This window comes from Plectropomus leopardus, chromosome 9, assembly GCF_026936395.1.
Source record: "Plectropomus leopardus strain MGB_pleo_1.0 chromosome 9, ASM2693639v1, whole genome shotgun sequence".
Taxonomy (NCBI): Eukaryota; Metazoa; Chordata; class Actinopteri; order Perciformes; family Serranidae; genus Plectropomus; species Plectropomus leopardus.
This window is the reverse complement of record NC_142184.1, coordinates 37,567,854-37,588,805: the sequence shown is the minus strand read 5'-3', so window position 1 is coordinate 37,588,805 and position 20,952 is coordinate 37,567,854. Positions and strand designations below refer to the sequence as shown.

The window sequence follows — 20,952 nt, the reverse complement described above, 5'->3', positions numbered from 1 at the left end:
TCCATCCTCTATTTAGACAAGAAGGAGGTGAAGTGTCCAACCCCAGGGTGTGATGGGACAGGCCATGTAACGGGACTGTACCCTCACCATCGCAGTCTGTCTGGATGTCCTCACAAAGACCGAATCCCTCCAGAGAGTGAGTACTGGTTACCTTTCAGTGCAGCAGTCCAAACCTGATGATCCTCCTGCACATTCTGTCCCTGTCAGCAGCTCAAAGCCCACCCTGAGAGTCCCCACTGCTAACACACACAGTGCTTTTATTTTGACATTCAACATCATGGGAGCAAGGAGAGTGAAGACCTGCTGATATTTTCTTACCTTTTTATTGTCATATCTACCAATATGAGTATTACTACATTACTAAAAAAACACTGCACTAATACTACTACATTTATTACCACTACTGTTTCTCTACTACAATGTGTGTTGTAAAAATACTTGTATTACTAAATGCTGGTGATGTGAACGCTGCTACAGTAAACTACAGTGTGTATCTGCTGTGTGTCTGTAGTCCTGGCCATGCATGAGAATGTCTTGAAGTGTCCGACTCCTGGCTGCACAGGCCAAGGCCATGTCAACAGTAACCGCAACACACACCGCAGGTTAATAAAACACACACACACACAAACACACACACGCTGAACACACTGTAACACATACATATGGGCCTGACTAGCACAACAAATGCGGCCAATGAACATATGCACGATATTTGTAGATTGTATTTTGAGTCTTGAGATAATTATGAACATCTATGTCATAGTTTGGATTTCAGAAATGTATGCATAATGTTACAGATATGTCTTTCTATACAGTCTGTGTTATAGAAGAGTTTCACTGTTTTTCAGTCCTTCAGAGACAAATTCTGGAATAACTGAAATCAAAAGGATCCAAAATGAACATAACATATTCATCTAACACAACTAGCACGTACTTACACTGTCTTTAAAAGACTTATCAATAATTCAAACTCCTGTCTGCATGTTTGATGTCAACCTATTCATGAGAGTTTTGTTCCATGACTTTTTTTTTCATTTGGACATGTGTGTGCTGTCAGTCTGTCCGGCTGCCCCATCGCAGCAGCAACCAAGATGAATAAGAGCCAGGACAAGCAGGTCCATTTACAGGCTTCAGCCAGCGAACCCTCCTCCAACTCTGACCGAGTGCTCAGGTGAGACAGGCCTGCTCAGCATCGCTTTTCCAATTCACTTTTTGAATGCATCAATACGTAGACTTATGTCCATGTCACTGTGGGGATAATATAGAGCTTCTGACTTTCCCTGCAGGCCCATGTGCTTTGTGAAGCAGCTGGAGATCCCTCAGTATGGCAGCTACCGGCCCAACACAGTGACCACCACGCCTCGAGCCAACCTGGCCAAGGAGCTGGAGAAATACTCCAAGGTGTCCTTTGACTATGCAAGCTTTGATGTCCAGGTGTTTGGAAAGCGGATGCTCATTCCAAAGACGCCGAGCAGCACTGAAACATCACCCAAAGCCTTCAAATGTAAGAGCCACACACTTCACCTCCATATTCCACATCTGTACTCCATCCTGACCTGCACCGTCTTCAAATGCAATATAGTATAGAAATATATAACACAGGTTACATATTTGTTTTAGTTTTGAACAGAAACTCTAATGCACTGTGGCTGTGTGATTTTATCATTTGTCTTTTTCATGCATATTTGGCCAAATTCTGATGATGTTCCACTACAGTACATCCATATTAGAGCCCAGCCATTGTTGGAGATGTTGATGCTGATACTGTTATCAATATTTGTGGGTTAAAAAATCTGATAACAATGTATCTGCCTATATTCATTTTTATTTAAATTCAATGTTCATTATCTCAAACTGCATAATTCAAGTTCTCACTTAAATAATATGCACACAAGTAAACAGAACATAAAATGAAACACAAGTTGAAACTTCTATAGACGTCATGAATAATAACACAACTAAGGCAAAAGTAAATCCATGTTTGTCTGTCCTCTTCTTCTCCCTCCTGCCTCTTCATCCTGTTTATATTTTAAACAGACTGATGAAGTCCTGTGTTTTCACACTCTAATCTTTATCTTAATCAAAACAAGTATTCACGCAACTTCTAACCAAAATAAATGGAAAAGAAGATCATCCGAAAGAGACAAGAAAGAATTTTGAAGAAGCAGAAAGGGTAGAAGGCATCCCAGGGAGCCTAAAAATTCCAAAACAAAAAATAACAGTGGAATGACCACACTGTAAACATCAGAGGATGACGAGGACTGATGATGTTCAGGCTGTGGATACCTAAAATGATCCGCTTGGATCTGATGAAGGCTGCTTTAGATTTCAGAGGAAAATATCTGAATACTTTTCCCATGAAACATTACTGTACCTTAAATGTATTTTAGAATGTCAACAATACACTGAAAGCTTTTTTTCTATTTATTGGTATGTGAAATATAACTGTAATTTGAGAGCATGGATTAATAATTATTGTGTAGGATTTTTAATTTGGAGAGCAGGACTTTTGTCATGTGTTTGCATTAATGTTTAATTTGAGAGTACACTCTATTCATCTGGAACCAGATTGTTTTTTGACGTTGCTGTTGTTGTTTCTCCAGCTGACAGGCTGTTTAGGATTCTTTGAATCTTGGTGCTATCTAGTGAACTAGCTTGTGTTTCCACCAGTTTTGAGTGGAACCATTGAACAGAAGCAAACCATAGAAGCAAAATCATGGATGGCATTGATTACCTGCAGACAAGAAAGCATGGAACAACTATTAATGAGACCATTGCACTCTCTTTTTTCTGATGGTTAATGGACTGTACTTGTATAGTCTTTTTGACTGAGAGTTTACCTTCCCAGTGAGCAGACAAAATAATGCACGACTGCTTTGCTACAGTGCAGAACAAGCAGTCAGTGTCTAAAAACAAAGCTGATAACAGCAGCTATGTTAGCAACATTTAGCTGTAACGCTGCACGCATGTTGGCTACACCGTCGACTGCTCTGCTCTGCTTGTTCCAGTAAATTCATTATTTCCCTCTTCCACACAGCAAAATCATTCCCTAAGGCCTCCTCCCCCAGTCACAGTGTGTCAGGAGGCTTTTCTAAGAGCGCCTCATCCTCCAGTAGTTATGACTACAGCCAAGATGCTGAGGCAGCCCACATGGCAGCAACAGCCATCCTTAACCTGTCCACCCGCTGCTGGGAGAGACCAGAGACCATCAGCACCAAGCCCAGGGAGTCCTGCACCAAGGTACACTGACCTCCCTCACACACACTCTTCCTGCGACTAATGGAAAACGGCTCCGCTCTCTCTCAGATTTTTCGCTCACTTTAGTGACTCTGACTGTGTCTGTGCTCTTTGAACGCTGCAGGAGTCGGACATTGAAGTGGATGAGAATGGTACCTTGGACCTCAGCATGAAGAAGACCAAGAGGGAGGGCGTGCAGCCTCCAGAGCCTTCATCCTCCTCTTCTTCATCCTCTCAACACATCGGAGCCACCTTGTCTCAAGGCCACGCTCAGCCAGAGTGGGAGGAGCCACTGGACTTCACCAAACCAAGCGGAGTCAAAGAGGAGGACCATGAAGAGGTACACTGTCAGACATCTCATCTCTAAGAACACTCAGAGTGAGGAGGATCATCATCACTTTCACATGTTTGACCTCTCTGCAGGTGGAATACGCTGCTCCCTCATACACTTCCTCTGATGGGGAGGAGGAGAACCAGGAGAACCTGGAGGACAGGAAGTACCCCGGTGAGGTCACCACCAGCAGCTTCAAGGTCAAGTTTCAGCCCAAAGACAGCAAAAAAGAGGTTCTGGTGTAAGTCACAACTTTAAGCATACACTCACTCAAAACATTGTCATACTTTTGTAGCAAGTGTTCGTCAGAAAAGTCCTCCTTAGTTAGATGATATGTCTGGGACCCGTGTAGAAACATTATTATCACTGTCAGTTAAGCCAACAGATTTGGTCAAAAGATCAGAAGTCTAGTTCAAGTTCATCAGTCCATCAAACAATTAACAAACATTCTCCAAAAGGTCTTTCTCTTTCAACCTCGTGCTGTGTTCATGTCCCTTGCTGATCTACCAACTCCACTGTTCAAGCAAACAAACAAAATTTTACTTATATAGCAAATTTCTACGGAGCCCCTAAAGGGACTTGAAAAAGAAAGAAAGAAAGAAAAAAATTTACCTGAAGTAAAAAAAAAAGAAAAAGAAAAAAAAAATTGAAATTTTAGAAATTTAGTTTCTAGTTACCATGATAACGGATCGAGTGCGCATGACAAACATATTACTTGTTAAGAAACATATCATGTGTGCACGTGATAGTTTTTCATTTGCACTTGATACCGAGGTAATACATCGCTGCACCTTCAATGTTTACAGTCCTTCACCTGTAAAAACTGGTGTAGCCCTTGTGACGAAATAGTCCACAAGACTTCAGAATTTGTTTTAAATGTCATTTGGAGGCAATATAACAGTGAGGACTTGCTAGCAAAACACAATGTCCTTATAATGAAGTCCATGGTTGAAATAAAGTGCAACTAATTCCTGGACATTCATATCCAAACGGATCCAAACTGGTCAGCCTTGCCTGCTACATAACCTATAAACACCTGTTATGCTATCTCGTGCTAAGTAATACTTTCTCAAACGCACATGATACCTTTTCTGCACACGTGATCCGTTGTCATGGTAACCACAAACTAAATGTTTGTTTTTTTTATCCCCAAGTTAATTTTTTTTCTGTCTTTTTTTTCTCCCCATGTCCCTTAAGGGGCTCCATACATTCAATTCCAGGTGAAAGTACAATGTGCTGCAAAGTGCAAGTACAAGTTGCAGGCACACAACAAAGCCGTCAACTGACCATAAAAGTGTAGCAAATCCACTGAAACTTAAAAAAAAAAACTCATAAAATAAGATGAAGAATAAACCAATAAAGATACAAAGACATGTAAGTCAGAACTGATAAGAAATTTGTTAAAATTAAATAAAATGATAATACCAAAAGTAAACCATTAAAAGAGGATAATACATATAAACTAAAATGAATAAAATAAAAAGAATAGAATAAAATAAGATAAATAGTCCAATAAAATATGACAAAACATGAGTAAAACAAAAAAATACCAAATTCTAGATAAACCAACTAACCAGTAAAATAAAAAACCCACCTAAGTTAAAACCATTAAATTAAATAAATTATATTAAATTAAATTGGCAAACCAGACTACTGGAATGCAATGCTAAAAAGGAATGTCTTCCACTGAACTTTAAAAAATGATAGCGTTGGGGATCTCCTAGTGTCATCAGGTAACATGTTCCAGCGGCTTGGAGCCTAACACCTAAAGGCAATCTATCACCCGTTTTCGGGGCCAGATGACCGGATGGGGTCGATCAGTCATGTTTAATCATGGACTCCTGAAATCAATGGGCTTCTCCTCACATTCCCTTAGTCAATTTGTCACACTTTCAAGTCAGAAGTGACTGGTCAGAAGTGAGTTTTATGTATCTCTCTATATAGGTATATATATCAATCTATGTATCTATCTATAGGCACAGCATTAGGTTCACAGTCACCACTATGAAACATTTTGACAAGTGAAACTTAATGCTGACATCCAAACTTGTTGTGGAACAAAAACTAGTAGTATAGTATAGTCAGAATGTACACTGTAGTGTTTTTCCTGCCGTGTCAGCATTAGCATGGCCCTCACAGACTGATGTGTGAGTGTGTATCTTGGCCCTAGATGTCCCACACCAGGCTGTGATGGCAGCGGACACATCACTGGCAACTACGCCTCACATCGAAGGTAAGACCTGTACTCTGACTTGGACATGATAAGTGAAGTGTGTTTGCTTTATTAACTCTATATACTCTGGTGTGACTGCAGATTTGTTGGCTCTAACTGGAATCATTTCAGAAGGAAAACAAGATTGTACATTTGATTGCATTATCCAGTTAGATTATTTGTTTGTGGAAACATTAGGAAAAGTTGATAAAATTACAAGCTCTACTAAATCCCACTTCCTGGAAAGACTCAACAAATGTGATGGCAGCCTGTGGAAATGTAGATAAGCTTGTCGCAGAGTTTGAATCAGGCCAGTACTCAGCAGTACAGAGTGCTGCCACAGAGAGTACCACTATCGGTCATTCAGCCCATCCAGCCTCTCTCTGATGACTGCAGGTAGTCAGGCAGGTGTAGTTAGTGAAAGTGTTAGAGGCTGAAACCAGCCACAGGAGGCCAGATGAGCAGCTGTGTTAAGTACAATATGTTGGAAGTTGGAAAGCTGGTGGATAAGAGCATAGATTTATGCCTGAGCCTCTGAAAGCCTCTGTCCATACATCAGGCCTGCACAGAGGCAGAGGGTAGTCTTCATTCTTAAAATATAATTATGAATGTTAGTTACTACTTGTATTTATATTACAAATGAATAATTCTTTCACTTAATCATGCCCTCAAGTACTGCATTATCTGCAGGCTGTAAGACGAGTACAAAAATGGAGCACTGCATGTGGCTTCTCTCTGATATTGAACCCCTTTAATCCTTTGAATCCTGAATTGAATCAGTTTTCTTGTGCTGCGTACCACAAATTGCAAGAAATTGGTAATAGGTGACAGAAAAATTACTTTTAAATGTAGGGGATAGGAGGGGATGATTATTAGAAAATAATCTAAAAAAAACTGTATTTATAATTACAATGATTGCAAACAAGTTTACTCAAGTTTCAATAGTTAAAAAGACAAAAGCAGCAACTTAGTATTAACATTTGTCTAAAATGCATTTTGGCATAGGTCTTTCCTAGGTATGTAGATCTGCAACAATAAGCTTTCTTTAATCTTTGTGTCTCATAGTTGGAGGAACGTAACAGTTGGTTTAAAAAGAGCCAAACAGTTAAAAGATCATTTGATCTGACTGGAATTCAGATGACACGAGTCAAATTAAAAAAATCTACTGAAAAAACGTGGAAGATGTTTCACCTCCATTCAAATATGGCCTCTTCAGTTCTAGTGAGAGGGCAACTGGAACTGCAGTGTGTGCCCATTAGCAGGTACATGACATACTCTGTGTGCCATGTGACCTGGAAAACCTGTCATTAGAACTGTAGAGGGAGCAAAAACTCAGTGGGTTGTTTCATATCCACCAGAGATCAATCTACCAGAGAGACTGAGCTGACTCTACACACACACGTTTATCGTCTATTATTTTTCCTCTCCAACTCCTCCACTGCCTTATGAGATAATAAAAGCACTCCTGTCCTTCCTGTGTGTGTGCCAGTCTGCCCAGTCCTGTCTTGGCTCTGTAGTCCAGTTCAGGTTCTGGCTCTTCCTTCACTCATACTCAGACATCCTGTTCTCAGTCCGGTTTTCTGACGTTCTCTCTCTAACCTATCTTCCAGTCTGTCAGGCTGTCCTCTTGCTGATAAATCACTTCGGACCCTCATGGCTGCCCACACAGCTGAACTAAAGTATGTCTGCTTTCTCCTGTCTCTCACCTCCAACATGTTCACTGAGCACTCAGTCTGCAGCTACAGCTCTGTCCCTGCTCTCCTTTAACACTTCTATCAATACTCCAAATTAGTCTTCATTTAGTTCAATATTGAAAAATCCAAGGCAAAACAATGAGCCCTCATTATGTAGTGAGAACAGCTGCTTTGTACCTGCAGTCTGTGGATGATGTTAGTTTGTGGAGTGAAAGAACGTGTGTGTGTGTGTGTGTGTGTACACGTGTGTGTGTGTGTCTCAGGTGTCCCACTCCAGGATGTGATGGATCAGGCCACATCACAGGAAACTACGCTTCACACAGAAGGTAGGGGCTCCTCTCCTGCTCTGCCAGCTCTACCATCAGTCCCTCTGTGCAGACAGACACTGTGATTGGTCCTCTCTGTTTCTCTCTGCCAGTCTGTCCGGATGCCCCCGAGCCAAGAAAGGTGGGATCAAATCAACCCCCACCAAGGATGACAAAGAAGACTCGGAGCTGTTGAGGTGAGCAGCAGTAGTTCATTAGCTCAGCGGACACCTAATGTTGGATCGTCACTGTAGATGACATGGGCTTCATTGAAAGTCACCTAGAAATAATTCAGCGCTTAAACAGTAACCAAACCCTCAAACCATGTTTTTCAGTTGAAAAGCAATATATCCGGGTATTCATTGGTGTTATTGATTGATTCAGTTCCAACTCTTGATATTTTAGTGTAAAGGATTCAAATTCTACATATTGTGTATAAATATGCGGTAACACTTTCTATGAAGTCTCTAATGCATTATAACATATTATGAACATACTTAAAATGCAGTATAATGCCTCTATAATGCTGTATAATCATAGTTACAAGCACTTGTGGTTATTTAAAATGATTCATAAAAATGATCATAACTCATTATGAGTATGATGTCTATAATGAATTATGAACACACTTATAATGTGTTATAGTGTGCATATAGTTATAAGCATTTATAAATACTCAAAATACTTTTTAACAACAGTCATCATTCTGTAGTTTAAAAGTAGTGTTTCTTATGTCTCCAAATCCAAAAAATTCAGGTTTTTATTCTGAAAACTCTTTTCAACGTGAACTAACAGGGTTTCTGGGTGATTACTTTGACACAATCAGAAAACACTGTTTCGTTCCTCTAATTAACTGCTTAATTGACATTACCACCATTCACTTTCTTCATTCATTCTACTGCTCACTTGCCCCCTGTCTCTCTCTATCTCCCTTTTTGAGCTGGGGAGAAGTTATGCTTTTGAATCATAGTTGAATAATACAGAAGACAATCTTCCATCTTCATGCTCATATCTGTATCATTATCTCCAAATTGAGGCAATAAGTGTTATTTCGAATGTTCATCGTCACAAAGTTTGTACTGTGCGTACGTTCCTGTTCAAAACAATACGCTTCACAGCATATTTTGTGCTGTTCTTGCATTGACTCAATCTTATTCTTTGTCACATTCCTTAAGCAAACAAAGACTACTTATAGTGACTTATAACTATATGCACACTATAATACATTATAAGTATGTTTATAATTCATGATAGACATTGGCATCATGGTGAGTTATGATTATTTTTATAAAGTATTATAATGACTGCTTGTAACTATGATTATACACCATTATAGCATCAGACATGGGCTTCATAGAAAGTGTTAATATACGTAGTGACAGCCCTCCAAAGGTTGAAACCTGCTATTGCAATTAAATTTTGCTATTGGCTGATCCTTGTAGCAGGAGCCTGCTTTCATCACCAACTGACCCCCCTGTCACTGCTCTCTCGCCAACCGACAACTTCATGTGTGTGCAGCACAATTGGGTGACTGTGCATGTCTTACCCCCGCCCCTTCCAGCCCTGCCCATATTTCAGACTTTCTTTTCTCTTTGCTACTCCAAGCTCCTCCCGGATGTCTAAGCTCCTCACCCTATCTCTAAGGCTGAGCCCAGAAACCCTCCACAGGAGACTCATTTCAAGCGATTGTATCCGTGATCTCATTCTGTCAGTCACTACCCAGAACTCATGGCCATAGGTTAGGGTCTGAACATAGGGTGGACCAGTAAATCGAGAGCTTTGCCAACTCAGCTTTGCCAACTCAGCTCCTTCATCACCATGACAGTCCAACGCATCCCTGCAGACAAGACACCAAACCCCCTATCCATCTTATGCTCCATTCTACCATCAGTCATGAACAAGACCTTGAGATACTTGAACTCCTTCGCTTGGGGAAGCAACTCCCTCCCAACTCCCCCCAGAGGGGGCAATTCACCATTTCCCGGTGGGGAACCATGGCTTTAGACTTGGAGGTGCTGACTCGCACTTCATACTCAGCTGCAAACCACCCCAGTGCATGCTGGAGGTCACAGTGTGATGAAACCAAGAACCACATGATCTGCAAAGAGCAGAGATGTTCATTACTGATGTCTATTCTGACGCTACAACACCTCCTTCAGATTGATGTGTTATGTCCCCAGCTGAATAACAGATGTGTCTTTCTGATGCTAGACTCTAGACACCTGTCCATCAGTGAGAGTGGGACCTGTCTGTCTGTCTGTCTGTCTTCAGGTGTCCAGTTCCTGGCTGTGACAGTCTGGGCCACATCAGTGGGAAGTACGCCACCCACCGCAGTGCCTATGGCTGTCCACTGGCGGCACGCCGGCAGAAGGAAGGTCTTCTTAATGGCACTCCCTTCTCCTGGAAAGCCTTCAAGACAGAGGGTCCAACCTGTCCAACGCCAGGCTGTGATGGCTCCGGCCACGCTAACGGCAGCTTCCTGACACATCGCAGGTATTCTCAGTGTCTGATAGTTTAAGCACACAGAGACATGGGGGGGTGGGGGTTCTCGTTGAAATGTGATTGTGATCAGTTGCTCCTCTCAGTCTGTCAGGGTGTCCCAGAGCACTGGCCAACAAGAAGAGAGCCAAGTTCCCTGGAGATGAGTATATCACCGCAAAGTTCAGAGCCAGTGATGGTAAGAGACACTTCTGTCCCCTCTGCCTCATAATGTGTCTCTCACATGTCTCACCAACTACTCCTGCTACTGTTACATATCTCACCTACTTCTCCTACTACTGTTATTAAGACATGGAGACATGAAAACATAATGGGCACAACAACATAATCACATGGCATGCACAGACACAGAGACAGGAGTTGTTTTCCGTTAGATGGACTCAGAGATGTCTCTCAGAGGAGTGTGTGACAGCCACAGCAGGTAAGTTTGGCAGTTGTTTGCTTACTGTGTGTTGTTCTCGCTCAGTTCTGGACAATGATGAGGACATCAAGCAGCTCAACAAGGAGATCAACGAGCTGAGCGAGTCCAATTCAGAGATGGAGGCTGACATGATGAACTTGCATACTCAGGTAAGCTCAGCTGCTCAGTTCCCTGCACGCTGCCAGCAGGAGGGGGATCAGACTGACACCTGCTGTGTTTAAGAGCACGTCCAGGAGGAGACACTGCCATGGTGTTGGGGTGTTGTTGGTTGAAATTGATCAGAGCCAATAATTGACTATAGAGAAAACTGATTGAGATAGATGCTGCGCAGACCACCTTTATGGATACATAGGTAGAGCTGCATATGGTGCAGTGAGTCACTCTCACTGCTGCTTAGTCCCAGAGGCACCATCCCCTCCCTCCACCACCTCCTTATACGTGGGAGTGGCCACGTATGAGGGATTTCTGGGAGGTGATAGTCCACGATTTCACAGAGGAATTGTGGATTCAAAACGTACAGATGATCTGCTTAACTTTTGAAGAGTTATGCGATGCAAAGTAGTGCCTGCTGCATCATGCCCGAAGGAGCCATTTTCTATCGACAAGCGCACAGCTATAGCATCATGTGACATATAAAAGCCCAAAAAGTGTTTCCATTGCAGTTTTGCAAAATATGGCTTTGTCAAAGCGAATGAAATACCACCTCGTGAAAGTAAAAGCTTTTTGCAATAAATGGGACTTTTTACAAAAAAATTTAAAAATCCCCCACAGCCTAAAACATTTCCCCCACACACTGACAGTGTATTCTATTTATTTGTGTATTTATTTGTAGTTGTATTGTCTCTCTTTCTGTGTCTCTGCTTCAGGACTGTATTTGTCTGTCTTTATATCAGATCTCCTCCATGGAGAAGAATCTGAAGAGCATGGAGGAGGAGAATCAACATATCGAGGAGAGGAACGAGGCCTTGTTCCTGGAGCTATCAGGCCTGAGTCAGGCCCTGATCCGCAGCCTGGCCAACATCCGCCTGCCCGCTATGGTGAGTATGTGATGGCTCTCATTCAGAAAACAAAATCTCTTTTGGATTGTTTTAAAAGAGAATGACCAGAAGGAAATTATTTCCTCCTGGTCATTCTAGATATGAATGGAAAGCAGGTCAGAGTTGTAACTTTTTCTGTGTAACAGCTCCTTTGACAGGTGAATTGTAATAACTTATGACCTCTTGACTTTTCATCACACACCATCCTTAGGTCTCATGTTTAATGATATAGGGCCAAATACCTGAAATACCGGAGATTCACTGCTGAGTGCTAATTATCTAATCTTATCATACTAACATGCTAAACTTAGATGTGTTAGTGTTTATCTGTGCTAAAGTACAGCCTCAGAATTGGTAGCACGGCTACAGAGTACCAGCTTGGAGAATTTTTGCCATCACCACCGACTGTCAGTTAAGCCTTATTCCCACTGCACAAAAAACAGCAAAAACACCCGCTAACATCTGGCTTTTTAACGGAATGTGTACAAGCAGCATTCACACTTGGGTAAAATGACTCTGCAGAAAATACGGGTATTCATCAGCTCTGGCTCCATTCAGCATGGATGGAAACAAAATACCCAGGTGAATGTGTTAATTTCAGCCCCTTAACTGGTGAGATGCAATGACACACCGTCACTAATTACCAACCATCTCCACCTAAGCAGCGGTAAAACACTGATCCAAATTAGTCTGCACTGAGTTTGAGAGACTGAATAGGTAAGAGATATATAAAGAGATGTTTTCACAGACCTCTTTCCTTGTTTAAAAATGATTGTCACTTATGGAAAAGTAATGTGCCAATACAGATATCAGCAATTGCTTTTCCAAAATGTCTGACATATCATACATTCATACATACAGCATCATACATTTCAAATGTATGTATGATTAGTTTTAAAAAGAATAATAGATGTCTAAAATGTAATTGGTACTAGTACAAAAAGAATTACTGAGAAAGAGAGAGAAAGAGAAAGAGAGGGAGAGAGAGAGAGAGGTAACTTACATTTCCCTGGTGAAAGAGTGCCTGTGCTAGAGATGACTGTGTGGACACCTGTGGTGTAACTGGGCCAACTAACAACAGCATCTTTCCAGTGGTGTCTGTAAAGTCTTATTAACATTACAGTTACTGTTAGCCAGCCAAAAGGAGTGAGCTCAGAAAAAGAGACACAGCTGAGAGCAGAGGGACAGTACAAAGGCCTCTAAATTAATGGAGGCTTTCTCATGGAGAAAATCTGACCTGCTCCATTTATCATGAAAAGATAAGAGCACATCATAATGTAAAGTCATGCCTTCATCACACAACTTTTTTAAAACTAATATATAACTTGTTTTTTTCCTGAGGATGTCTTCAGACAGACAGTTTTGTTTTTACACAGACAGCTCAGAAAGAACTCTTTCGGCTAGTTTCATTTACTGAGTTGCGCACTGAGACAGATACTAAGTTGAAAACAGCACATCATGTGCTCATCTGTTGACAGAATGGCTACTGTGGTTCTCATTCATAGCATTCGTTTCAGTGTTTCACTATGGGATATGCTTCCCTGTGTGTACCTCTGAAGCATTTATCTCATTATGCCAATCCTATGACGATGCAGCATCATTCAAACATCTCTTCTTGCTTCAAAGCATTTCTCAACCTGTTGCATTGGCGAACGAGCTTAACTGTCCACAGAGTGTTTACTCACCTCACCGTTACGGTAGGGTTTTTTTTATTTATTAGCACTCCAGCAAACATGCGGTCATTCTCAGTTAGCTTTCCAGCTAATCAGGATGGACTGCAATGCTAATCTCCCCCTGACCAGAGAAGACGCAGACTCCGGGGCTCGACTCTGTGTTTACAGAAATGAAATTTCGAGACAAACAGCAGGTCTGCTCGTGCTGACTCGGGCTGCAACATGCCAGGCTGGCCATCAAAGCCCCTGGTTGCAGGCACTGCGCCTGCTTCACTGTGAAGAGCCTCCAAAGACAGCTAGAACACGAAGCTAGCTTGTCGGGGAAGGACCCTTACATACAAGGTACAAGGTACAAGATTTATTGCCATTTTCTTAAATGTGGTTTAAGAAGAAATTAAATTAAAGTGGATCCTAAATGCTGCTGCATCTTTTTGTACCATGTCTACCAGTCTGCCAACCAACAACAGGGACAAGAAGGGGGCTAATGAGGACGCTGGGCTGTGTGCAGGCTCCAGCTGGGGCTCTCAGCTGGACCCAGCCTCGGCCAATTGGACATGCCAATTATTCCTGACAGGATTTTTGGCACCGTTATGGCCTCTATGCAGCAGCGATGTGAGGCTACAAAAAGGGAGGATGAATGACAAATGACAAAATAAGTCTACTTTGTACCTTGTACCTTTTAGCTTGTAAGTCTGTCAGGCTGGGGCGGAATATACGAGGGCCAATTTGTCAGAGGTCTCTGGAGCAGCAGTCTTCAGCGCTCCCACATAAACTAGCAGGAGCTCTTAGCAGTGCTTCTCACCTTGAAACGTTTTCTTCATTCTTTCTCAGCGGGTATCATATGCTGGTGAGAATGGACTATACAACAACGGTGGCATATATAAACCCTCAAGGGGGTTAACATTGCGGTCAGCTACACACACCAAACTGATATTGTGGAGCAATAGGTGTTTCCTGTCTCTGAGAGTAGCGCATCCCAGGAGTTATGAACCAGGCATTAGATCTGCTGTCCAGGGAAACGCTGCTGTATGCAGATTGGAGTCTGCATGCAGCCATCACGAGGCAGGTATGGATGCGCTACTGCCGAGCCGCAGTGGATCTGTTCGCATCGACAGGAAACTCGCAGTGTCCTCATGGTTTTTTTTTTTGGTGCGCGATTTAGACACGCCACTCAGCATGGCAGCAATCGCTCACATTTAGCCGCGCACCCTCCTGTCTAGAGTGAGAGCACCGCCACATGTTGATTGTGATAGCTCCACACTCCACCAGCCAGTGCACTGCTGGCAAAGATATATCGACTCCTGTGAGGACAGCCATGGCAGCCCCCGCTACGCAGGGACATCCCGTCCCAGGTGTCAGGGAACATATTTCACCCGCACTCACAACGCCTGGCACTATGGGCCTGGCCCGGCTCACTGGTCCTCCATTTTAATCACTAGGGGAAGCCGACTTGAAACATCTGTCTCTGAAGACAGTGTTCTTGCTGGTTTTGGCTTCTGCTAAGCCAGTGACATTCACATACTCTCAGTGCATCCTTTCTGCACTCAGTTTGCCCCAGGGAATGTCAGGGTGACGCTGAAGCCTAATCCTGCCTTTGAGACAGGACTGAGCAGAGCTGCAGCTTTGGAGTTCCAGTGAAATCAGTTTTTATTTAAGATTCAAGAATGTAGTAATTACTTTTTTAAAAAAGAATATTATTATATTATTAAAAAAGAAAATTATATAGATGCCATTTATTACAAAAATACATTAAAATATTTCTGTCCCAGTAATACCAGTACGGGGGGGGTTGTCAGGGAAACCCACAGGAGGAGGAGAGTGAGGGTGAGGTTCCAGTGTGCTTCACAACCACCAGTGTTTCAGGAAGTACCCAGCTCAAGTCATCTACACTATACAATGCAAGACAAATATCACACAAGTTAGAACGCCACAGCAAAATCAAATGCAATTATATTCTCTCACCCCATCTACCCAAGAGAGCACTCACACTACTTTATAGCATCCATCTAAACCCAACAAGGAAGAAAAGAACCTCCACCCATTTAGCTCGCACCTGCTGGTATATAGAGTGGTGAAGTAATGAGTCCTAAAACGCGGAAGTCTGTTAGCTTTTTAGCACTTCTGGTTCCCTCGTCTTAAAGTCTATGGGTCTTTTGAATGGGTTTTCATTAAAATGCCTAAAATAAAGTTTGTGGCTAACACAGGCTAAATGTATTTAGACGTTTTGTTCTGCAACATAAAATACGTCCGTACAAACCAGATTTTTTAAGTTTTAAGGTTTTTACGCGTCCTTAAAAAGGTGGTTGCTTACAAGTGGCTAGATCGGACTACAGTGTTTGTTGGGCATGTTAGACGTCATCACACTGGACACAGAAACTCATTAAACCCACTTGCTCACCTTTACAGCTTAATAGAGTCACACTCAAACTTGTAGATTTATGTTTATAAAGTTTTTCAATCGTGTTTTAACATGTTTTTACAGTGTTTGTAGTTGTGAGGTTTAAGTCGTACGACCGCGATGTAGTTTGTGTATAACAATAGCTTTTTGCTTCTGGCGATTTCATTTATGCTTCAAAACACACAGAAGTAGTGTTCCTCTGTGAAGATTATCATGCTGAACAAAACGTGTCAAGTATCATGACCTCGTGTTCGTTACAGAGCTTATTTTTGGCGATAATCAAAAATCCCATCCAAAAATACCATATGGCTTTTGGGGAGGGAACCATGGAGGGAACCAGTGCAATGCTAACTTCCTGGTTGGCTTACAAAAATACATCATCCCTTCACCACCCTATAGCAACCTAACCTTCCTGCTACTGGCAGAAAGACAATTGCCACAATATCAGAACCTCCTCTTTCTCTGTTAGCCCATTAACAGTTGGTCTACAAAATACATGCACAATAAAATACAGGCCTTTTTCCCCTGTTACAATCTACAGTCTGTAAGCATTTCAAGTACAAAAAAAGGAACCCAGGGAAAATCAACAATACTGGAAATAAAAAGGGCAACATTAGTTTAACTAAATCACAAAAAATAGGTAATCAAAGATAGATAAAAACAAGGGAAACAAAAACAGCTGTGGCAAAAAATGTTCCTCCTAATAATGAAAAAGAATAAAAAAAGAAAAAAAAGAAAACTTATTCTTCTTTACAATAATGACAATGAATGAAGAGACATGAACTAAATTATTATATAATATTATCTTTACACAAGTTCAACAAAGCTAGGTCAGGCAGGGAGATAACATGTTCCTCCTTCCTACATGAGATGTAGGCTACATATTACTAAAAACATCGGCACATTGATGGTTTAAAAAACAACATCAAACAATGGTGTACCTTGGAGCTGCGTGTCGCGGTGGCCACTTGGCCTTTGCGGTGATCACTCTGCACACACACAACTGTACTCTACTCATCACGCAGTGCTGCACAAGTGTTGCAGGAAAAGCAAATCCCATCATCAGTAACCTCCAGTCTGCCTGCAAGTGGCGCCTGCAGTGATGTCATAGACACTAATACGAAACAATACGATATGATATACTTTCTGACAAGCACATTTCAACTGAACATTCGTACATGCACACTTAAAGAGTAACATGATAATGGCATATCTCACTCTCACTTTGTTGCCCTCAGCAGCAGTGACCGGGTGGGAAGAGTGTGGCAAGCTCATACTTAGCCACACATGGCTACTCTTGAAGTGGCACGCTAAAGCGTAAGGGCCACTGGCACTTAGTCAGAGTTATTACTAGTCGGGCAACTCAAAGAGGAGGACTCAACTATTACAAAAGCGAGGGTTCTCACACTGGATTGTGGGAGCAACTGCTCTAGCCCAGGGGTATTCAACTAAAATTCAAAGGGGTCTAGTTGCTAAAATTTACTCCCAGCAAAGGTCCGAACCTCATACCTAAAAACCAGAATCATAATTAATTGAACATTTTTACCTTGATTACAATTAATGAATGATTATTTTGCTTTTCCTTTTGTTGTGATTTGTTTTTTGCCCTTCTAGTTCACTGACAGTTTCATTTGACCATGGTGTGTTGGAGTGTAATAAACATATGATTTATTATTATTTATTAAACTTTCCAGCATTATATAAAAAAGCTCCGATCTAAACAAACTTCAGGTAAATTTAAGCACATTGTCCTGATAATTGGCCAACCTCTCCTGACTGCAGGACTCTGACTTCATCTTCTGTAAACTGTCTGTGCTATTACTGATTTTACTCAAGAAAAAAAAGGTGAGTAGGCCTACTTCTCCTATAGCTGCCAACAGCCTGCCAACATTCCCATTTAGTGTAAGGGTGAAAATAAGGTGATGTGCTTGTGGCCCCAGGCCCCCAAAACATTACATCTGCCCTGGTAATAAAATTGAGAGCTCAACGTGAGCAGCTGGATGAGACACAGAGCGATGCGTCCTGGTGTTTCTAAATAATTCATCCAAAGTCTGATTAAACCTGAAACTAACACAGTAGAAGTTTGTAGAAGTCACTTTCCACCTCTGCAAATTTGGCTGTTTCAGACACTTAGGTGCTTTGAGGAGAAGCTGCGCTATTTTTGTCTGTCTCACTGTGCTGCTGTCGGACCATCAGCTGTTTGATCCGCAATGATGAAATGCTGTGGCTGTCAAACACTCAGCTGTTCTAAAGTCAAAGTCGTTCACTTTTTTTACATAGTTGTTCAACATTTCTGCCCTTGCTGTGTTTTGGTGTGAGATTTTCCTTGGTGTCATAAGAACGTGAGACAGAGCCCAAAAGCGTGAGACGCATGGAAGATGTGTGGGAGTGGGCAGCCCCGGTGGGGAAAAAGTTAACAAAATTTTTAAATAACCGAAATACCCAACATGGGCAACATTATGTTGGTTAGAGGTTCTGAAAGTTGGTTTCGATTGTTTTTTGATTAATTGACCCGCACTACTCCTTAAAAAATATTCTCATTCTTACATTTTATTACGACTTGGCTACGGGTCGAGGCAGGACAAAGTTTTGGTCCAGATTCAGACCACAGACCGCGCCATTTGTTGATGCCTGCTTTAGCCTATATGAGCCAGGATCTGCAGCCGCCGCCACTGCGAGCTCATTCTAATCGTGACTTGGCTACATCCTGGGCCCTGTTTAAAGGGGTCTCTATCCAGGATATTTTGAGGTTTAGGTGGTGCTGATCTCACAGCCCTCCCTGGGACAGAGTGAATTCTGTGGAGTGCTAGTGGTTAGCTAGCTAGCTGAGATAAGCTTGTCTGGCTATACCGCATACTCCATATCCCACAGTGAGACATTGAAACGAATGCTTTGAATGACCGCTCAAGGTTACTTGCATTTTCAGAGTAGCATGAGTGAGATGTCTCACCAGACAACCCATCTTGCTGAGGTGAAGCCCGGAAGAGATGCTTATTTTGAATGATGCTGCATTATAGCGCAAGCTAGTGATAAGAAGTTTACAGCTCAAACTCTTTATAGACACAGGCTTACCTGACTTGACCCAAACTTTTTCATTTTGTGACTTTTGGACTTGTGTGTGTTCAGCAGGAGCCGCTGTCAGAGCATAACTTTGACAGCTATGTGGAGACCCTGACCCACATGTTTACCAATAAAGACTGCTACCAGAACCCTGAGAACCGGGCTCTGCTCGAGTCCATCAACCAGGCGGTGAAGGGCATTGAGGTGTGATGGGCAGGAGGAGGACAGGGGGCGGGGCATCACACTGACTACACCACTCTTTCTTTTCAGACCCTTTAGATACTGTATGTAATTCTTCTTCTCATTTGGAGCTGACATCTGTTCTCTGCATTAGTTTGCTGTTTGCATGTTGCTTTCTGATGGTATGAGCGTGAACAGATTAGGGTGTGGACATCAAGTGTGTTAGCACACTGGAATTTAACTGTTACTGTAAGCAAGGACCCCTGCAGGTCTACACAGTGCCCGGCCCAGAGTGCAGTCTACAGCCTGAGCTGAGCAGATCCTTTTAGTTAGTGAACATATCCATCTCCACACTATGATGTTGATAGTATTCTATATAAGCATAGTGATGTTGCACCTCCAGGACTAGTTTGTAGATTCATTCTTACTATTGCTGTGTAACTATTTAAGTCCTTTGCAAATGTTGGTTTGATAACTTATTCATTCATGTCTTCTGTATTATTTTTTATGTTGGCCTATTTATTATTCATGATCTATTTATTGACTTTTTTTAATTTCAAAATGCCACCTGAGAAGATTTTAAAGGGTAACCAAGATAAGGGAATCATTTCCTCTGCATTGTTGAACAAAGAGGAAATATTTTAAGATATCAACTATGAATTGTTTTATATATCTTATTATTTATTTAAAATACAGGAATCTTTTTAAGTGGAAATATTTTGTAACTAAAAGTTTTTTAATAATTTTCTAAAGATTTTTGTTTTTGTTGGTGCTTCTGTTTATATGATTTTCCTTTTTATTTTCACAAACTATTTTGAGTACATTGCAATACACTGGGAATATTTATTTGGTATTTATTTGGTGATGAAGAACAAAGTGATGGTGAATATTTATTTTGTATTGTCTGTGTTAACAATGGCTGTCTATGGATTAGTCTTTAAGTTGCTCTTGAAATAAAGGTTAACCCACAGTAAAGGTGAAGCAGACTCATTGTATTTTTGTATTGACTCAAACTTAGATGTATGATTTGGAAATGTAACAAACTCTAGCTGATATTTGTCACTGTGGACACTGATCAGTTATAACCATCTCACTGGTAGCAATGAAAGTTGCCACGTCTTTTACACACCCATAAGCCGATGAAGGACGTGCACAGCCTTTCACATACAGTGCCTGTGCTGCCTTGTTGTCACATGTATTACTGCCTGCCTCTGTTTATGGTTCCTTTCACTAGATGGAAGGCTTTGCACAGATGTTTCTTGGCCCTGTCCATCATCAGGGGTGCAGATCAGTGTGCTGTTCCAGCAGCTTGCATCCTTCATTTGAGGTTGGGCAGATCAATTCGACTGATACTCAGTGTTGTTCTGAGTATCAGTCTGATTAATACCAAAAGGCAAGTTACATTTAGAAAATGCACACAAACATTTATCATGGGTGTGATCAAGTAATTAACACCTTAAAGAGTAACTAAACCCCCCACTTTTGGCTTGAGTGCCTCCTCCCTGAAATGTGAACAGTCTCAAAAATGGGGGGTGGGAGGCGGGCTGAGACGCTTTCAATAACCCAATCATGCCGCCTCTTGATCCACAGCAACCCCCTGCCCCCCGCACACATACACACAAAGTCTGTTGGTGACTGGGTAGTGACAGGGGTCTAGCTTGGAGATGAGAGCAGCTCCTGCTACCATGATCAGTCAATAGCTAAATTCAATTGCAATAGCATATTTATACACAATATGTAGAATTTTAATACTTGCACTCAAAGGTCAAGAGTTAGACCTGAATCAATCAGCACTACTAAATGCCTTCCTTTTAACTGAAAAAAAAGTGTTTTTCAGGATTTAGGTACTTGCTAATTACAAGAAATGCTAAATATTTTGTAAATCATTTGGTTGTGATGTAAATA

At 41.7% G+C, this 20,952-nt stretch overlaps 1 protein-coding gene across 9 annotated transcripts in view; it reads left to right on the top strand.

The window, feature by feature from the left end:
* myt1a (myelin transcription factor 1a) overlaps window positions 1-20,047 on the top strand; it is a 28,868-nt gene extending 8,821 nt beyond the window's left edge. For 4 of the 9 annotated variants that reach the window (XM_042491863.2, XM_042491864.2, XM_042491862.2 and 1 more), the window contains 16 exons: window positions 17-136; window positions 512-602; window positions 1,058-1,171; window positions 1,287-1,504; window positions 3,038-3,240; window positions 3,362-3,577; window positions 3,661-3,809; window positions 5,739-5,801; window positions 7,391-7,459; window positions 7,738-7,800; window positions 7,893-7,976; window positions 10,051-10,272; window positions 10,365-10,456; window positions 10,745-10,848; window positions 11,593-11,736; window positions 18,934-20,046. In XM_042491863.2, coding sequence (XP_042347797.2) covers window positions 17-136; window positions 512-602; window positions 1,058-1,171; window positions 1,287-1,504; window positions 3,038-3,240; window positions 3,362-3,577; window positions 3,661-3,809; window positions 5,739-5,801; window positions 7,391-7,459; window positions 7,738-7,800; window positions 7,893-7,976; window positions 10,051-10,272; window positions 10,365-10,456; window positions 10,745-10,848; window positions 11,593-11,736; window positions 18,934-19,077 — 2,096 coding nt within the window. In that variant the 3' untranslated portion in view covers window positions 19,078-20,046. Of the gene's footprint in view, window positions 1-16; window positions 137-511; window positions 603-1,057; window positions 1,172-1,286; window positions 1,505-3,037; window positions 3,241-3,361; window positions 3,578-3,660; window positions 3,810-5,738; window positions 5,802-7,390; window positions 7,460-7,737; window positions 7,801-7,892; window positions 7,977-10,050; window positions 10,273-10,364; window positions 10,457-10,744; window positions 10,849-11,592; window positions 11,737-18,933 lie in introns of all 9 variants that reach the window. The other 5 variants (XM_088082685.1, XM_088082684.1, XM_042491867.2 and 2 more) reach the window with 3 other exon arrangements.
* The last annotated feature ends 905 nt before the right edge of the window (window positions 20,048-20,952 follow it).